The 20,678-nt window shown below is 39.3% G+C and overlaps 1 protein-coding gene across 14 annotated transcripts in view; it reads left to right on the top strand.

The window, feature by feature from the left end:
• Positions 1–20,678, top strand: part of Aak1 (AP2 associated kinase 1) — a 154,931-nt gene that overhangs the window by 81,216 nt on the left and 53,037 nt on the right. For all 14 annotated transcript variants that reach the window (XM_010609674.2, XM_010609675.2, XM_010609672.2 and 11 more), the window contains exons 3-6: positions 6,423–6,531; positions 8,251–8,393; positions 18,156–18,277; positions 20,317–20,398. In XM_010609674.2, the coding sequence (XP_010607976.1) occupies positions 6,423–6,531; positions 8,251–8,393; positions 18,156–18,277; positions 20,317–20,398 (456 nt within the window). The remainder of the gene's footprint in view (positions 1–6,422; positions 6,532–8,250; positions 8,394–18,155; positions 18,278–20,316; positions 20,399–20,678) is intronic.

Below are 20,678 nucleotides of genomic sequence, written 5' to 3'. Positions count from 1 at the left end.
AATTCTAGAAAGCTGACACTATCTGGGAAAGAACTGTTACCACTGCAAAACCAGTCTACCAACTCCCGAGGCTCAAGAGCAGGTAGCCTTCGCACTCCCCTGACACGTGGCTCCAAGCTTCCCTTCTTGCTCTACCTCTTTTCACACCCCCAGTGAGTTTTCCGGATATTTCTCATTACTCTTCCTCCTTCCTCCTTCCTTTTCCTTGTTCTCTTCTTACTCAGCACGCACACACTTTGCTTCTGCAATTTCTTCTGGCTGGAATTCCCTCATTCTTTAGCTTGTATTAGAAATGGAATTCCAGTTTTTCACTGTCTTCCATTCACTTAGAAACAGCTGGAGTACTTACTTTATACTAGGCAGTTACTGTAGTACTAAAGAAGCACAGGTTCATAGAAACACAAATTAATGGACCCGAATAGGAGTTAAGTTACATGGGCTCAAGTTCTGACCCAGTCACGTAATAGCTGTGATAGTTTTATTTTGTTTTAATTTAGTTTATGTTTTTTTAGGGCTTATATAATCAAGCAGTTGAAGTGAGCTTGTTAAAAATGGACAAGCAACCCCAAGGGAACCCTCTTATGCCATTTCAGGGTTTCAGAGGCAACCACTTAGTTGATTCTTTGATATATCTCTGAATAACATGCTAATATTGCTAGTTCTTAAATTTTCCTCCATTTTAGGCATTAGCTGCTGCAGGAGGCAGAGTTCTAGCTCTCTTTGATCCCCTGCATAGCACTCTTCCTAAATGCTTGCAGCATTCTCATCCCCCATTCTTCCAAAATACCAGTAAATTTTGACCATGAGTTAGTTGGATGTGTTAATATTAGTTTTTGTATTAGTATGTAAGAACTGTTCTTGCTGAGTGTTCTAGTGGACAGTGAGTGATTAGTATGCCTTATTTATTTAACTCTCTTTTCACCAGAATTAGTAATTGTTTTTTTTTTCTTCCTTTGGTCTTAGTTTTCCATGTACTTTTCAACAATGTATTCTCCAAACCTAAATTATGTGAATCGTTTTTTGAATATTTAAATACATTTAGTATTTTCTGGGTTTTTTTGTTTGTTTGTTTTTTGAGACAGGGTCTCACTATGTAATTGAGACTGACCTGGAACTCAACTATGTAGCCCAGGCTGATCTCGAACTCAGAGTGATCCTCCTGCCTCAGTCTCCCGAGTGCTGGGATTACAGGCGTGTGCCACCACACCCAGCTAGTAATTTCTGTTTTGTCATCTTGAAGATTTTTCCCTTGGTCTTCTGACTTACTGGAATCTGGACTGGTTGCTCTTGAGGACTAATTTAATTTGGCCTGCTGTGGTAGTGAATCTGTGGCATACGTGCCACAGCAGCTGTTTGTAACATTGAAAGTTCTAAAATGTTCGCCATTGCTGTGATCTAGCCATTCCCTTTGCCTCACTTTTTTGTTGGATCATTTTGGTACTAGGGTAATAATGTCTCTACACTGACAATTGGGGAGCGTCTTCCCTTCTGAGCTCTGGACGAGACTGTGTAGAATTGATGTTGATTCTTCTTTAAGCTTTTGGTAGAATTATAGGGCCATTGATTATTTATTTCATAGGAGTAAATTGTATTATTTTTGTATGTTTGAGGAATGCATCCACTCAGGTTGTTAAGTTTGTGCTTTTAGAAGTTGTTTGAGTTTCCTACTAAATTCTATGTGATTTTAACCCTCTTAAATTCAGATTTCTCTCAAGTAGGAGCTATGTCTCATCCCCATCCCTCTCGGGATTATAGGAATTCTGAAGCAGTTTGGGAGATGTAACATGGTTTCTGTGCAAAGGCTGTGTGTGAGTATTCCAGATGAAGAATTCTCTCTGTACTCACAGTGGAAGAAGGATGGGCTGCTACACCCAAATGAAGGGAGAACCATGGTTTCCCTAGAGTGACTTCACATTTTATTTTGATAAATGCTATCTGCTAGTCTGGTGTGTGTCTTTTGATATATCTGGGATTTGTGGTCTGATAGAACGAAAGGATTCTGATTTCTGAAGGACAGTTGGAAGTGGGACTTCAGACCTGTTTGCCTGAAGGCAGGAAAAGATAATAATTATCTTCAGACTTAAAAGGGTAAGAACAGAGATAGGAATGATCTAAAATTTAAGGTGTGTTAAGCACTGCTCTGGATTCACATCTCCTGGCCCAAATGAATTCCTTCCTCATTGAGCTTGATAATGAGGACATTGAGCTGCCCCCATTGAGCTGCCCCGGTGATGTTTGAAGACTTACTTAGAACAGAAGAGAGATTAGACAATTCAAGACAGGCAAATGCTTTCATATTCCAAAAAGAGAGGAAGGTAGATTCTGTACAGTAGGGAGCTCAAGTTTTATATGAGGCAAGAATCTGGAGCAGATTATTTTAAAAGACTCTTTGATGCTATCTTTAGCGTAAGAAAGTCAGTGTGTGTCTGTAACTATAATACATATTGTTTGAATTTGATTTTCTTGGAAGAAAGACTGAGGGAGGGAGGGAAGGAGGAGGGAGAGAGAGAAAGGTGGGGAGTGATTTTCTAGGGGGATGGGAAGTACAAAGTAGAAAGGAATTGTAAATATTTTCTATTTGGACATTAAATACTACCCATTGAACACAACAAAGTTAAACTTTCAGTTTTTTTTAGTCACTTGGATGAGTAAGCAGGGCTCCAAAGAGCCCTGAAGTTCAATAAGTACAGGACATGTCCCATGAACATTTTGTCTTGCTTTAGGAACCTTTTGGGATGGGGGTGTTTGTAGTAAATCCAATGTCTGGGGATTTTTGCAAAGTTATTGATAAAGACATTCATCAGAGATCCGGGAGCAAGATGGAGGGTCTAGGCTGGCCACTGCTACAGTTAGGTATAATTGCTCCTGGTTATCAAGATTTCTGATCAGTAGCTTGACATTAATCTGGAGGAAATTTTCTAAGAAAAAAAGCGCTACAAAAAAGTACTGTAACAACACTAATGTTATTTTGCATTTAACAAATAACTTGGGTAAAGAAAAAAGACACTTTTAACAAATAGGTACTTAATATAAACTTGGAAGACAACAGCTACCTTGGGTGATAGAATGATGCTTACAGATTGGAGTGATGGACTGAATCTAATGAGATGAAATAACAAGGTAAGGTCATATACTTGGATTTTTATTTTATTTTAATCAACTTCATGAGTGTAGTTCAGTGGAGGCAAGATTAAAAACAGCATGAATGGAAAAAGACTTAGACATCTAAGTGGTCAATTAACTCAGTATGAATGTGTAGTGTAATGTGACTGCCAAAAGAAAAAAGAATGTAATTTTTAACTACATTGATAGAATTCTAGAAGGTGGTGGTACCGGTTTACGCAGCATGAATCAGACTGGGCATGGAGTGGCTCATTCATTTCGTAGGGCCATTCATAGCAGCCAAAATGGTCTTAAAAATCCTATTAAAAGCTGGATATAGTAGCACGTGCCTGTAACCCTTGCACTCTGGAAGACTGAGGCAGGAGGATGCAAGTTTGAGCCCAGACTGGGCAATTTAGCTAGATCCTATCTCAAAACAGAGGGGCTGGGCTGGGGATGTAGCTCACTCATAGAGCCTCTGCGTTTGATCCCTAGTACTTGGGGGGGGGCGGTCCTATCAAAGGAAGTAGGACTGTGCAACATAGAGACGAGAAGACTTAGGCTAAATAATTCTATTTCATCTGTTTCGGGAGTGAACAAACAGACTTACTAGTTTTGCTCTAGAGTACCAATTTAGAAAATCAGGAGGTAGAAAGTTTTAACTGGATATATGCAAGAACTGTTGAACACTTCTGAATAGATGGATTGAGGGCCTAAGGAAGTGGCACATTATTCTAAGAAATTGATATAGCAAGGATTCAGTGCTCATAGGGCTTCTTTTTCTTTTTTTCCCTCCTATGTTTACTTTCAACAAAATTTACTTGTCATATTACTTGTTTGTTTTGTATAAATTGAGATAAAATTTGCATTCTGTAAAAAAAAAAATCATCCTTTTTAAACCATATGGTTCAACAGTTATTAGTAGATGCACAAGATTGGGCAAACCTCAACGCTGTCTAACACATTTTATCACTCCTGAGGGAAACCCTTTATCTGTTAGTAGTCACTAACCTTGTTACCTCTCCTTAGCCCCAGTAACCAACAATTTACTTCCTGTTACGTGTTAAGTCCATTTCATATGAATGGACTCATTCACTGTATGAAACGTCTGACATTCACTTAGCATAATGTTTTCAAGGTCCCTCCATGTCATAGCAGGCATCAGTACTTCATTCATGTTTACTTCTGCATGGTATTCCGTTGTGTAAATGAGCCACATTTTGTTTAACCATTCATATTTGGTGGACATTGTGTTATTTTCACTTTTTGACTATTATGAATAATGCTGTCATGAACATTTTCGCACAAATTTTTGTGTGAACACAATGCGTCCCTCTTCTGGAGTATATACATAGGAGTGGACTTGTGTCTTATGGTAACTGTACTTTTTGAGGGACTGCCAGATTTTATGTTCCTACCAACAATATATGAAGGTTGCAATCTCCACATCTTCAGTGTTTTCTATTGTTTATATTTTTTATTATAGCCCTCCTAGTGGATATGAAGTAGTATCTGATTGTGGTTTTAATTTGCATTTATAATGATTGATGGTATTAAATTTTTTTGTGTGTGTGTGTGCTATTTTTGTATATGTTCTTTGGAAAATTGTCTATTCATGTGCTTTGCAATTTTTACATAGTGTTTTCTTTTTATTGTTAAGTTGTAAGGATTCTTTGTATATTCTTCCAAGTACTAGATCCTTGTTAGATATATGACTTAGATACTTTTTCCTGTTTTATGACTTTTAATTTTCTTAGAGTCACTGAAACACAAATTTTTTAAATTTCACAAAGTGCAGTTTATCTACTTTTTCTTTACCATAGGTATAGCTTAAGAGCCTATTGCCTAGCCTAAGGTCACAAAGAATTACTCATGTTTCCTGTGAGGAATTTTTAGGTCTTCAATATGTTTTAATTTTTATTTTTTGCAGTGCTAGGGATTGAACTCCTTGCACGTGGTAGGCTGCTGCTGTACCACTGAGCTATATACCAGGCCCTTTTTCTTTTTTCTTTTGAGATGGGGGTCTTCTTAAGTTGCCAAGGCTGTTTGTGATCCTCCTGCCTCTTGAGCAGCTGAGATTACAGACATTCATTTGTAATTGAGTTAATTTTTGTATATGATGTGAAGTAGGAATCCACATTCATTCTTTTAAGCTTAAAGTAAAACAATTTATTAAAACTAATTTTTAAAAAATCTTACCTTATATTTGTGTGTGTGTGTATATATATATATATAGTGTATGTATATATATTGTGTATGTATATATATTGTGTATATGTGTGTATATATATATATATACATATATGTATATAGACATATGTGTGTGTGTGTGTGTGTGTGTGTGTGTGTATCGAACTCAGGACTTTACGCTTGCGAGGCAGACACAGTGTCACTGAGCCACATCCCTGGCCCTATTTGCGTTAATATTACTCAGCTTGCTCATATTTTTCTTTCTCCAACTCAGTTTTTAATGACTTTAGATTCTAACATCATCATTACAAATATCTGACTCTGTTGACCCTGAAATGACTATTCCAGGGTGTGAGACAACATCCAGTTCCTAAAGGGTCTTAACACAAGGAGGTGCTCAGTAAATATTTGTTGTATAAATGACTGTCATGAGCAGCCCTTTGAAATCACAGTTCCAACTGATGCCTCATAGTATATCCCAGTTGATTGGCTTGAAGGGCTTAATTATGAGCAAATTGCTTAAGGCTAGATGCTATCAAGTCCCTTCAAAGCTTTGTAAAGTAAGTTATTCTCTTCATGTATTTTATTTTATTTATTTTTTATTGTTTTGGTACCAGGGATCCAACTCGAGACCTTGCACCTGCGAGGCAGGCACAAAACCACTGAGCTAAATCCCCGGCCTTCATGTATTTCTTAAAGAGAGAAAAATAGTGTGAACCACTTAAAGTCAAGTTAAATTCACTTTTGTCTCTACCATCAGGAAAAACATGATTTTTTTTTCTGTATTAAAAAATAGTTTACACACACTCTCTTGATTCTTGTGCATTATTTCTGGAAATAGGAGTCTTTGCTTCTGGTTACCTGGAGCAAGTAGGTATCTAATGTACCTTTGACTTTAGATTCTAGAGAGGGCTATGGGTCATTAGGTCAGTAGAATCCCTATTGGATATTTGCCTGTGAATCTCAGAAACTGCTGGAAATCTGTTCTTGACCTCGCTTCTTAGTCTTACCTTTAAACACTGTTATTGTTATCTGTGTGTGTAATTATCTGTGCTACTGGAACTGACTAGCTAATTCTGTCCCTACTGGTGTCTATAACTGACAATATATTTCTCAATTCTTGTTCACAGAGGGACCTGTCAGGGCACAAGAACATTGTGGGTTACATTGATTCTAGTATCAACAGTGTGAGTAGCGGCGATGTATGGGAAGTTCTCATTCTGATGGACTTCTGTAGAGGTATGTACATAAATTGTCTTTTTTTTTTTTTTTTTTTTTTTTTTTTTTTTGGTACCAGGCATCGAATTTGAGACCTTGTGCTTACAAGGCAGGTGGCAGCACCACTGAGCTAAATCCCCAGCCCCATGAACCATATTCTTAAATTCTTTTCTCTAGCATTTTGATTATCAAGGGCATAGGGATCATTTTATTTATTTGTTTGTTTGTTTGTTTGTTTAGGTACTGGGAGTTGAACTCAGGACCTTGCACTGGTGAGGCAGGTGGCAGCACCACTGAGCTAAATCCCCAACCCAGGGATCATTTTATTTAATGTGTGTTATACCCTAAACTGTGTTGCTCTGGTTTTGCAGATAGACTAAGAGATTAAAAAGATAGAGAGTCTGCTGTAAACTTTTGGTTATTATGATGAAAAGGAGCAGTGGCACAAACAATTAAAAGTGATGGATAATACAGAAGCCCTGTTTTTGTTGGATTTAGGAAGATTTGGTCATGTATATAAATGAGAACATAGGAGTATTTGAATGAATGTATTCTTTGTGATGCTTTAAGACAAATGATGAAGACACATAATAAAGGCTCAACTCCAGATGGACCAAAGAAACAGTGCAACTTCCCCACCCCCTCATTTGTATGTTCTCTTCCCCACTCACACTATCATCCTTGTGTTACTGGGTAAAAGAATCCTTTTTGTATAATGGAAATGATCTTTTCTCTCCTTGCTCTAGAGTTGTAATTTCTGATAAGGCCCCATTCAAATGATGCTGCTGTTAACAGTGGCATTTAAATAGTTGAAAGCTTGTAGTTGCAAACATTTGTCCTAAATAATGAAGACTGTACGTTAAATGTATTCACAAAGATGACTATTTCATATAACCACTGTTTGTGGTTTTGGCTTTTTGGCCTAAGCAACTGCCACCTACAAACTTGGGACATTGTCTTACTGCCTTATAATTGCCCTTGGTTTCATGAACATTTTCCTGCCTTTAAAGATACTGTCTATAAATTAAATATGTTGTTTATTGCAAAGATGTAATATCACCCAGTAATTTCAGCCTTCATTATCTTAGGTATTAACTGATTTTATAAACACTGCCAAATTTGAACTTGACAGTTCATTTTCCCCTGACCATTCTTTTTTGGGCAGTAAAATGTTTAGAGGCCGGGCAGTAGTACAAAGATACTAGATGATTTTGTAAGAGAGGTCATTAGTCTTTTGGTCCTGCAGATGAAATGCTAGTGTAGCATTTCCACAGGCCAAGCAGTACATGATGAAGCCAGAATTATAGTCCCAAAGTACAGACTATAATGCTGTCTTCTTACTGCTCCCTGGGTCTGTTGTGCCATCTGATTCTGATGACTAAAGAGTATGGCAAGTGAGGTTGTGGCCTCATCTCTTACACAATGGGGACAGGATAACCAGGGAACGATAGCAGGACCATTTTCTCAGTTCTCCTAGTAATCCTTGAAGGCGTACTGAGGGCAGCTTATGTCTGGGTACTTTATAAGATAATGAAACTGCTTTTGATGCATTACAGGAAGCATTGGATTGTTAAAAAACCACAGAGCCTAAGCTCTGAGGACACTGGGGGTTCAGTCTGACTTTGCCATTATCAGTTACTTTACTTTCTTCGGGGCTGCTCCTCTTTGGATAGCCACTCCTTCTCTTAGTCTAAATGACAAAACTGTTTATAATCTCTCCTTGCTTTGCATCCCTCTCAGGAGGCCAAGTGGTAAACCTGATGAACCAGCGCTTGCAAACAGGCTTTACAGAGAATGAAGTGCTGCAGATCTTCTGTGATACCTGTGAAGCTGTCGCTCGCCTGCATCAGTGCAAAACTCCTATTATCCACCGTGACCTGAAGGTAACAGACATACTATTTTATTAAGTCCATTCTTGCTGAGTGTTTTTTCTTTATTCCAGAATGGAGTAGATACCATGGGAATACCAAGCTTACATTCTTCGTGGGGTGCGAAGATACAAAGAAAAAGTATAGGACAATATCAGTTTTGCTACTTAAATTTTGGTACCACTTCTCATTTTAAAATTATAATTAAAATATGTGAACCCATGATGTTTTCATTTTTATTGCTGTACTCCCAAATTCACATTTCTGGAGACATGAAAAGTAATAAGTGATTTTAAATTGTTTGTAAATGTGTTTTTCAAGTCTGCTTCACATTTTGCAAAAAAAAATTAATCATTCATTTTTAAAATTGGTGCTACTAAAAAAAAATTGGTGCTGATTACCTTTACCTTATACTGTGCCTTTCATATAATAGACACTTGACTATATTTGTTGAATGGAATTGGCACCTGATTACAGTTCAGCTTAGCATTTATTGAGCACCAACTATGTGCCACTTATTCTGTTACCCTTTATATATACTATCTCATTAGAGAAAGAGATTCTTAAATATATTTTATAATTGATGAAAGTGCATAGGAGAGTGGCTGTATGACTTTCTTACAGTCATATAACTATGAAAGAACAGTACCAAAATTTGAATCTAGCTCTTCTGATTCTAAATTAGTTTCTTTTCATTATATCTGTTTCAAGAAACATGTTTCGTGTCTAATAATCTGTGTCCCCTGTTGTGCTTGTTAAATGTAAGCTGGTAGGTTCCATACTGAATCTTTTAGCCCAGAATTTTGGTGGTGATGCTGGGAAACTCCAGGAATTTGTATCTTAATAAGTGACTCATGTTATTTTTGTACTTTGCAAATGATCATAGCAGCATACTTACATTTTTTCAGACAATTGAGATATAACTCACATTCCATGAAATTCACCTTTCAGCAATTTTTACTATATTTACAAGGCTGTGCAAAACATCACTAATTACAGAACATTTCATCATCTTCCAAAGTGCTGTATCTATTAATAATTACTTCTAATTCCCCTCCCTTACCCCAGCCTTCACTCCCACTAATCTACTTCCTGTGTTTATTTTCTTATTCAGATGGATGGACTCAGGTGACCTTTCTTGTCTGACTGCTTTCACTTAGCATGTTAAGCTTCATCTGTGTTCTTATTAGCACTTTATTTTCATAGCTGCATAATGTCCTGTTGCATGGATATGGCACATTTTGTTTATCCATTAATTCATTGGACATTTGAGTTGTTTTCCACTTTTTGGCCATTATGAATAATGTTGCCATGAATATTTGTATACTAGTTCTTGTGTGGACTTATGTTTTGAATTCTCTTAGGTGTATGTATACCCAGGAGTAGAATTGCTGGGTCATATGATGACTCTGTATTTTAGCTTTTTGAGGAACATTCAAAGTGTTGAACAAAATGGCTACACTGTTCATATCCATCAGCATTAAGTAATGGTTACACTTTTTCCTGACCCTTACTAGTACTTGCTATTGTCCTTTTTTATCTCACCCACCTTAATGGGTATGAAGTGGCACCTGCTGGCACTCCTGTGGTAATGCAGTTAGCTTACAGGAAGATAGGCATAGACCTCCACAAGCATTAGGCAGCCTTCTCCCATGTACCTCTGCCCACAGCTCTTTTTTTTTTTCCTGAGGAGAAAATAAGAGAATACATCTTGGTGAATATTTCTTATGTTCCTAATAAAAATATGTAATTTCAAGCCAGGCATGGTGGCACAATCCTATAATCCCAGCACTCAGGAGGCTGAGGCAGAAGGATAGCTGTGAGTTTGAGACTAACCCTGTCTCAAAAAAACAAAAACAAAACAAAAACAAAGTAATTTCATGGGAGTAGTACAGATACATATATACACACACACACACACACACACACATATATGTATATATTCCACCCTTGAGATATTTAAAGTATTATTGGTGAGAAGATACAAATGAGTTATTTAGACTTGAAACAAGGAATGACATAAACTCTACAGAAGAGAGTGACAAGTAGAAGAACACTGGGTCATATAATATATGGTCCAATAGTGGGAACAGGCAACAGTGGTTGAAAATTTTAGAAAAGTAGAATTTTGAAGGAAGGGTGGGCTATGAGTAGTCAGAGAGTTGATGAACGTTCCAGAGCTAGAAGGCTGCTGACAGCAAGGTGTGTAGAGATGGTATAGGTTGGTGGGTGGCCAGTTCCAGACTAGGGTAGGGTGACTGCAGGCCACTGCTCTATGTGTTGATACTTTATTCCTAGTTGTCTTTAAAAATGAATGAAATTCTTGGTTAAGCTCTTTTACCATGTGCTGGTCAACTTTCCATTACTGTAAGAAATACCTGAGATAATAAATTCATCAAGAGAAAAGGTTTATTTTTGCTCATGGTTTTAGGGGTTCCAGTCCCATGGTCAATTGGCCTTGTTGATTTAGACTGTGGCAAGACAGCACATCATGACAGGGAGCCTGTCGCAAAGCAATACTATTCAGCTCATCTTTAGATATGAGGAAGAAAAAGAGAAAGGGTCCCCTTCAAGGGTATGCCCCCAGTGATGTAAGGAACTCCCACTAAGCCCTCCCTCTTAAGACGTCTCAAACACCAAGCTGGAGACCAAGCTTAAATAAATATATAAGCCTTTGTGGAACATTCCAGATCCCAAGTATAGCACTTATATTTTAAAATGAGAAGTGGTACCAGAATTTAAAGACCTGACCTCCCTGCCTGCTGCCTGCCTTAGAGAAGAGTAAGGGACACAGAAATGTAGGACAGAAGTAAAGGACAGAAGTGTGGCTGGTGGGCACTGCGCCTGTGGCTTTTGTGATCTTTGTCCTCTCTGTATCTTGCCTCAGCGTCTCACAATGCTGAGGTTACAGGCATGCACCACCAGGCCTAGCTCAGCAAGGTATTTTAATGGATGATAAAACATGAGATTTCATATTTGCCCCCTGATTCCAAAATATTATATGACTGATACCAACCGAATTGGGAGAGATGAGCATACCCAGCTTCCTTTACAATTGGCAAGTGCAAAGGATACTTTTCGGCTCATCTCTTCTCTCTTTAGCCCTTGACTCCTTCATGATTGTCTCTTCTTAGCACTCTAAGACAGCTCTTCCTTCTTTGGCTCTTCTTTCTCTGGCTTCTTTGCTTGTTCCTCAAGTCACTCAGCCTCTCTGAGCCTTAGTTTTCTTATCTGTAGGGTGGAGAGAGCAGAATCTGTTTGTTAGGTGTCTGAGGGAAAGAGTATGTTAGTCTGTAGATACGTCCTGCATATTAAATGCTGAAAACAGAGATGAGAGCAAGGGAGGAGGCAGAAGGGCCACATGGAGTGTTTTAGAGTATGATTCTTATATTTTTAAACAAAGTAGTCCCCTAGTTTAACTTTTAAAATATTTACCAAATTTTGTGAAATCTAAATGGTTATCACTCTGTTTCTCTCCAGATTGTGTATTTCCATGTTAGCAATGCCCCGTGTTGGAGAGTGCTGTTGTTAGGAGTGGGTCAGCATCCCCTGGTGACAGGACCTTGGGGACACATTGTGGGTCTGAGGTGTGACTAAGATAGCAGGGCACAGGCTCTTCCTTCCCTGACGGAACAGCTATGAACTGCTCACTGAATCACAGTGGGAGGCAGTGCAGGAATGGGTTGCCTCCTTGCTTCCCTCATGGCATTTTGCCCAGGTTGCCAACCATGGTTCTGGAGGCTGGCTTGTTCCCCTTCCTACCTATTGTGGAAATAGGGGCATACACACGGGCTGTGGGAAGAGGCCTTGACTGTGGATATTGTAGAGATGTTCTTGTTGCTGCTGTTTATGTTATTAACTCCTGGTTGTTTAATTAGAACTTTTTAAACCTCCTAGATCTGACTTTGGGCCCCACCTCGATGTTTTTCAATTGTGAATTACATTTTGTTGGTTTTTACTCATGTGTATGTGGTAGGCAATAACATTTTGCCTGCTGCACCTCTGGTTTCCCAAGGTCTGACTGAAAAGTCCCCCACATACTTTCTGCTTCCCTGGCTCTGTCCTTGCACCGTAGAACCTCAGCTACTCAGAGCCCCATATCACCGCTGGAACCAGCTGCTGCATTCCTGGCAGTAGCCAGAAGCAAGGAGTTCTTTAGTCTCTTCTTGGCCAGAAAAATTGATTCTCTACCTTCTTGATCACATTTAATCTGTCCCCACCCACCTACCTCTTTCCATCCTCTGTGAACAGACTTTCTTTCTGGGGAGGAAGCACTATTGCAAGTACCCATCAGTGGGACAGGGGAGAGGGCACAGGCCAGGGCTGTTGTGGACCTTGATGAGCCAGTGCCTCCCTGGGTATGAAGCTGTCTGTTCATGTGCATAACTAAGAAAAGCCCCTCTTGATTGTCTGCCTTGGGTGAGGTCTTTCTTTCCAATATGACATACAGGACATAAGCTAAAAAGTCCCTGCCCTTAAGCAGCTTTTGTCCTAAAAATAACCATAACAGAAACACTATTCTGTAGATCTTTCCTCAAGTGTATTACTGCCACCCTTTAATTATTTCCTCCATTTTAAATTTTCATTGCTCCGAGGAAATAAAATCATTGCAAATCATGGGGTCATAGATCTGGAAAGGCCACCTAAATCCGCCCTTCCCTTTTACCAGTGAAAATCCTTGCCACAGAAAGGCTGTGATTGCCATGTACAACTGAATAATCAAACCAGCACAAAAGCAGAGGCTCTTCGGTCTTTTATTTGTTTTGTTGTATTACACTGTGCTGCTTGTCCAAGCACTTAAGAAAGAGAAACAAAAGGTTAAGACTTAACAAGTGCACTCAGGTAGAAAAATTCATAGATGTAGCCTTTTTTGTCATAAAAGAGATTTTGATCTCATGGAATATAATAGGATGAAGATTCTTATCCCACTTTTAGAAGAGCAGTTTTGAAAAACTGCATTCATTGACTCTTCCAAGTTTTCCAGTGATGACAAATTTTCTGACAGTGCTCCCCCGCCATGCCTATTTGGAACAACATTGCAATACAGAGGTCAGTAGGAGGTGGCTTTCTAGACCTTTCAGCTAAAGCTATGAGCAGAGTTTGGGAGTGACAACTTTAATAGCACACTTTGGGTGATGGGTTGGGAAATAAGGTCAACAGCTTTGAATTCTCTGAGTTGAAGTATTTGAGTCCTGGAGGCAATAGTAACCAGTCTTAGCTTATAGGGGCTTTGCCAAAAACAGTGTCACGATGCACATTCTCTGAAGTGTTCAGTGGAGTGTGAATATCTACTCGGTTCTCTACTTCCTTGATCTCATTACGTGTTTCTGCTGGTTTGACCCACCAGTGGTACCTGCATGACAATCCCATAGGGAGGCATGTAGCACCTTTAACGGTCTGTCCCATGCCACCTGATGAGACGGTCACATATGTACCAAAGACCTGCCCAGCAGTGAGACATAAGGATTATGGCCCCACTGTGAATATCATGTTAATCTGTGCCCCCTTTCTGTCAGTGGTCACACCCTAGACCTGGCCCTAGTCACCTCACACAGGACTGTCATACCTTCCCTATTTGTCTCCCCTCTCTTCTTCCTCCTCTTGCCAAGGTGGTTTTCCTAAGTGGCTCTTTGCATTTGCTCCTGACCCTTCAGAAATCCTGAATGCCTCCTGAATGACCTTTCCCACCCTTCCTTTGGTCTGCTTTGCTGATTCACTTCTTTGCTGCCATCTTTATTAACCAGTTTGAACTGTTCCTGCTCTTTCAGTGTGGTGTGCGAATGTGGTCCCAGCAGTTCCTGTTCTACCAGCTTTGTGACCTTAGGCAAATTGAGTCACTTCTCTGGCCTCCCTTTTATCATCTGTTAAGGAGGACAATAAGACTTTATAAGGATTACATAAGCTTCTATAAGTAAAAATGCATGGTACCAATGATAAAGGCACATGCCTGCAATCTCAACACTCTGGGAGCCCAGCCTGGGCAATTTAGCCATTTGGTGAGGCCCTGTCTCATAAAAAACAAAAAGGGTTGGCGATATAGCTAGTACAAAGGCCCTGGATTCAATCCCAGTAGTGCTAAACAAAAACAACAAACTATATATAACACACATACACTCTACACATGCACATGCTCACAAGGCATTATTGACAGTACTAAGTATTATTAGCTGCTGCTAAACCACCACCACCACCACCACCACCACCGTCATCCCCTTTGCTTCCATACTTTATTCCTGTGATTGGTTTCACTCATCTAAGTCCTTTTCTCCCTCCCAGGTCACATTATCATCTCCCCAACCCTGAGAGCACTATGATATGTCCTGTCCCACATTTTCAGCTCCCTTCACAGTGCCAGTATGAACATGCGCTGATCCAGCCACACTGGCTGCCTCCACATTTGGACACCTGAGCACGTGTCCATCTTAGGGCCTTGGTGCTGTCTTTTGCGCAGAATGTTCTTTCCCCAGAGAGTCCATGGCTACACTTCTTCCTCATTCAGGCCTTAGCTCTCTTCCCCAGAGAGGCCCTCCCTGACTAGGCTGTTGAGAGGCATACTTCTTCAGTTTACATACATTTAACTAGCTAGAATTTTTTTCATAGCATTCGTGACCCTCAGGCAATTGTAATTATTTTCTTATTATTCCCAGTGGGACTCTATCGTTTTCTTCACGTGCTTATCCCTAGAATCTAGAAAAGTGCTTGGTATATAGTAGAAATTCAATCATGCTTCTTTCCTAAATGCATGGTAGTAACTCATGTATGTATAGGAAGATTTAAGGTTTTCTTTCACCTGTATTCTCTTACTTGCTTTATATCAACAGTGATGAAAATGTTATCAGCTTCCCTTTGCAGATAAGAAACAAGCCAAAAGAGGCTTACCCATTTGGCCAGGTCAAGCATGAAAAGTATTTCTTGAGCTCTTCTGCCCCAAGTCCAGTGTTACTGCCACACACCACGTTGGTTGTTCAGTAGTTTGTTGGTGGTGGTGACAAAGGAGAAGAGTAGCCAGCTTGGCTTTGGCAGTTTCCAAAGGAGCTTTAAGTTACAGAACACCCAAGGGGAGGTGGAGAATACAGCAATGGCTAAGGTGGTTGCTTCCCAGCAGTTTCTCCTTGGTGAATCTCTTTTGATTCTCCTAACACATGTGCAGAGTAGTCAGGGAGGGATTACTGTTCTCAGCAAGCTACCAACGCAGTTCATCTGAATTCCGTACTTTGTCTTCTTAGTCTTCCTCCTTACCCCAGCACTGATTTTGGTCCCTACAACTGCCTTGTTTATGTTTTGCTATTAGTTACCTTTTTAGTTTTCTACATGTACATCCCAGCATCACCAGTATAGAAGCTGACTCAGAAAGAGAGTGCACACACGCTGTGGGACTGTGGGCCTGGCTTGATTTGACCTGCAGGGCTTTCGCACTCCATCCTGTCTACACTAAGGTCTGCATATTTTGTAGGATGGTCATGGGAAATATTACTCAGGAGTTGGAACTTAAGCGAGGTCTTAAAGAATAGCTGCGGTTTGGTAGGCTGACAATGAACAATTGAATAAAGGACAAATTAGGTAAGATAAAGAATGCTTAGGAGACATTGATCAAATCAGCGTGGCTGGTGTTTAGACACTTGGCTCCTCTTTGACTAGATTTCTATTATGGGGCATTTTTTAACATAAAGAATTAAGAAAGCCCTGTCTTCAACCCCAGTACAATGTTCTGGGCAAATACAAAGTCGTCATGTGTCAGCTTTAGCTCAAGTGATTACTTCCTCACACCAGATTTTCCATCCATATAAAGTCATCATAACCTGACCGTAGTTGGAGTGTGGGATCCTTGGATAATTGCTGTGTTTCTGATGTACTTCCTTCCCTGACAGAAGTGTAATTTTCTGTTCTTCTCTAGAGTTAGATTACTTGAGTTCACTTCCCAGCTCTACCACTTATTAGCTGTATGACATTTAGAAAGAGACTTAATCACTCTAAGCTTGACTTTCTCTATCTGCAAGAAGGGGGTCATAATATTATTGTTATTAAATGGATTTAGTGGAATAATCCATGTAAAGTATTGTGTACAGTAGCACTGACAATAGTAGAAGCTTATTAAATGATGGCTTTTATTTTATAACCTCTAAGTCAGTTTGGAAAACATTAATATTGCTTGGTTGGAATTATTTTAGACGCCTCAAGTAAATATATGCTCAGGATGGCTTGACTGTTTTTCTTTGTGTATAGATTAAATTGATAACCTTCATAAAAAGCTGTAGATGGTAGAAATATTTGCCTACCTCAGGTTACCACAAGAGAACAAATCTGTCTCAATCATTCTTAATTCATAATTCTGTGATTTAGAATTCTTCATGTGCTAGGCATTGTAGTGCATACTTTTTTGAGGGGGTACCAGGGATCAAACTCAGGACTTTGAGATGCAGGCTGTGGCACCACTGAGCTAAATCTCCAGCCCTGTGGTGAATACTTATAATCTCCAGAGACTGAGGCAAGAGGATTACTACAAGTTGGAGGCCAGCCCGGGCTACATAGTAAATTCAAAGCCAGCCTGAACTAATAGGGAGACTGTGTCTCCAAAAAACAAAAACAAAGAGCTTGTCTTTAAGTAGCTTATAGTCTACCCTTGCCTTTATTTTCCAAAGATGATCAATCAAAAGACAATGAAGACTACAGTCTTTTCGGCCAAACAGGACTCTTTTTGGCTGCCATTTTACTGCCCACACATACCAGGTCTATCCTCCCGCATACCAGTCAGCTCAGTTCCCCATGCCAAAAACTAATCAGTAAATCTTGAGAACTTGAAATTGTTTCTGTTGGTAGCATCCTTTGATACAAGGGATTTCTCTGTGTTTTGGTCCTCAGAAGTTCCCAGCTACTTTCCTGTCAATGCCCAAAGACTTTATTTATAAAAACAAAATTAGAATGATATTTCAAAAAGGAAACTTCTCATTTACTTCCACATCTTTTATTGGTTTCAGAAGTAACTAAAATATAAAAATATTAATTTTGAAAATCCTAACCTAATGTAGTAAACACATTGTTTTGTTTTGTTTTGTTTTTTTCCAGTATCAGAGATTGAACTCAGGACCTACACTTGCCAGGCAGGTGTGGTGCCACTGAGCTACATCCCTGGCCAAATACATTGTTACATGATCTTAAAAAGGACCAAGTGAAGTGGTTGACATCATGGAGGAATGAAACAGGGAAAGAAGATAGGAGTGATATTTGAGTGAGGGCCTGAGGCAGGCTTCAAAAAAGGCGTTGGTTGGGCTGGGAATTTAGCTCAGTAGTGCCACCTTGGCCTTGAAAGTGCAAGGTCCTGAGTTTGATCCCGGTACTAAAAAAGGGGTGGGGGGGTTGGTCTTTGCACTTGGGTTTGAAAGATGTTTGATAATTTAATAGTTGTTTAGGGGGCTGGGGACTATGGAGAGCATTCTAGACTGAAAGAAGAGCAAGAGTTCTAAAGTGTAGACTAAAGTGAGGACTGTTTCTGCAGAGGTGAGAAATGTAGTGGAAATCTGGAACAATGGGACTCTGGCTTCCCCTGCTGTCCAGTTTGCTCTTTTTACCCTCTCTGCTCTCATTTTACCCTGTTTCTGTGCCTCTCCTTTGTTCTACTTGCGATGATCCCTGTTAAGATACTTGGCAAGGTTAACTTTTTTGGGCACACTAATGAAGCTAATAGAACTAAAACATTTTATTTATGTGACTGTGAAACCAAATTTTTATACATTTTGCTACATGATATCTTGGAATGGATGGTTGGGGAATGTTTTTCAGGTTGAAAATATCCTCTTGCATGACCGAGGCCACTACGTCCTATGTGACTTTGGAAGTGCCACCAACAAGTTCCAGAATCCACAAGTCGAGGGAGTCAATGCAGTAGAAGATGAGATTAAGAAGTAAGTTCTTCCTCCTTTCTTGGGGTTTTATCTGTTATTAGATGAGCAATTCTACTTTCAGATTATGAATGAGGCAGGCAGAATGGAAAAAGATGGTGCTAGTTAGTTATCCTTCATTTTAGAGCTTTTTTTTTTTTTTTTTTTTTTTTTTTTTTTTTGTTCTTTTTTTTTTTTTTTTTTTTTTTTTTTTTTTTTGGTACCAGGGATCGAACTTGAAACCTTGTGTTTGCAAGGCAGGTGGTGGCACCACTGAGGTAAATCCCTGGCCCTCAGAACATATTTTTCACAGTTGGATTGTTTGATTTTAAAGGAAGAGTAAGGAGAGCTTTCACAGGCATTGACCAGTAATTAAATAATCTTGTAACACTTTATTAATGATCCTATGGCCATTGTACAAAGATTTTGGTTTACAGTGTCACATGTCCAGAAGAAGCTAAGTGGTGCACACACTGTAAAAGTACTGTGATATATCAAGTGTGATCACAACTGTGATCACACTTGTGATCTGATAATGTCACACTGTGACATTATCAGACAGATAATGTGCTTTTTTATACTGAGTCCTAAACTGCTGCTTCCTCCCAGCTCAAGAGGAACTCACCCAAATTAATGGTGAGTAGGGCTTTTGAAATTTGTACAAAATCACTGACTTTCACAAGAAAAAGTTTCCTTAGATTTGTGCATTCAGTAAGAACCTGACCCATTTTCCCCTCGTGTGCACAGTGTTGGGTTTTTCATAGTCATACTCACTGTTGCTACTAGTAAGCTACACTCTTACTTTCTGTCCTCTCTCCCCTTGCATATCACCCCAGAAAGCAAGCTGGGGGCAGAACAACTGGTCTAAGGCCCAGATAGACACCTAAGCCAGTCCCTGCTAGGATTCTGAGACCGGAGCAGCACAGTTTACATGCTTAGTGACCCCAAGACATCACTCTGTGGAATACTTACACTATTTTCTTGAGCCACAGATAAAAAGAATGCTGTTCAATATGTATCCATTTTCCTATGAATGAATCTATTTTCTCGTTCTTTATGGCTGAGTAATATTCCATTTTATAGAAAAACCACATCTTCTTTATCCAGTTTCCAGCGCATGGGCAAATGGGCTGTTTCCAAGATTTAGCTATTATAAACTGTGCCGCTATATTGAAGATACACTCCTAAGTGAAATAAATAAGGCACACGTGTAAATACTGAATAGTTTCCCTGGTATAAATAATCTGCAATAATACATAAGATCCTAATAAGATTACTGACATTTAGAAATGGGAAGAAAAGGAGCTAAAGGTGTAGGGAAGGTGGGATGGGTAGGGGAAGGGTAATAAGGGAAAAGAAAAAAATGTGAGATGATGAAAAGATGGAAATAAAGTGTTTGTAGATGGGGAGGGGAGGAGGGGGTGAAGGGAGGGCAGAGGTAAGGGGAAAAAATGAGAATCAAGACTTGTCATGCAGAGGTACAAGATCCCAACAATGAATGTAACTATACTGTATCCCTAAAATGTACCAATAAACTCAATTAAAGCTGAAAAAAAAAAAGAAAAAGAGTGCTGTTGTTTCAGCCTTGCTCCAGGAGTAAAGATCACAGACACTTGATCCTGTCTACTCCTAACACAGCCAGGGCACAGTCTCTGCTGTTCTCTAGAGTATCCTAGCTAACATTGCATCTCTTTTGAGCCACATTTAAAGGGTTTATTATTTTTTTTAAATCAACAAAATACATATCAGGCAAAAAGGATTCCTAGGAGAAGATTTTGTCATTTGAAGACCGAAGTAAAGTTGCTTTTAGTGCTTATTTAGTGTGTTCATATCTGGGTCCCAGCATGTTCTTAGATTAGGTCTGCTGCTAGAGGGCCATACTGTGATGATATCATTGTACCAATGCCAGCCTTTCATTTTATCTGCACTAATATTTCATACTCTCTTCTGCAGAGTGCTCCCAAAGAATGAATTCTATTAATATAAAATTTTCTGCTGCTCCTTTTTTTTTTAATTATAGCATTAATATATTTAACAACAAAAAAAAAATCTCTTGATTATAGATATACAACGCTCTCCTATCGAGCACCAGAAATGGTCAACTTGTACAGTGGCAAAATCATCACTACGAAGGCTGACATTTGGGTAGGTGTCAATTAACCTATGCATAGCCTAGATACCAGTAGTCATTGACTGTGAACTTTTGAGTTTAATGCAGATGGTGCTATAGCGCGGTAGAACCTATACCACATCATTGTTTGTTTTTCCTTTGGGACAGTTCTTGGTGTGGAGGGACCAGCCACTGCTTCTTGGAGCATAACAAAGAAAATTATTTTGAGCCCTGTGAAAAGTATTTAGGTGGTTTCCACTTATATTTACTAGTTCTTGAGGGTAAAATACTTGTTCTTTTTTTTTTTTTTTTTTT

The sequence above is a fragment of the Fukomys damarensis genome, unplaced genomic scaffold, assembly GCF_012274545.1.
Source record: "Fukomys damarensis isolate Sample0158 unplaced genomic scaffold, DMR_v1.0_HiC HiC_scaffold_2, whole genome shotgun sequence".
Lineage (NCBI taxonomy): Eukaryota > Metazoa > Chordata > Mammalia > Rodentia > Bathyergidae > Fukomys > Fukomys damarensis.
Note: the sequence above shows the minus strand (reverse complement) of the source record. Positions and strands in the feature narration are given on the sequence as shown.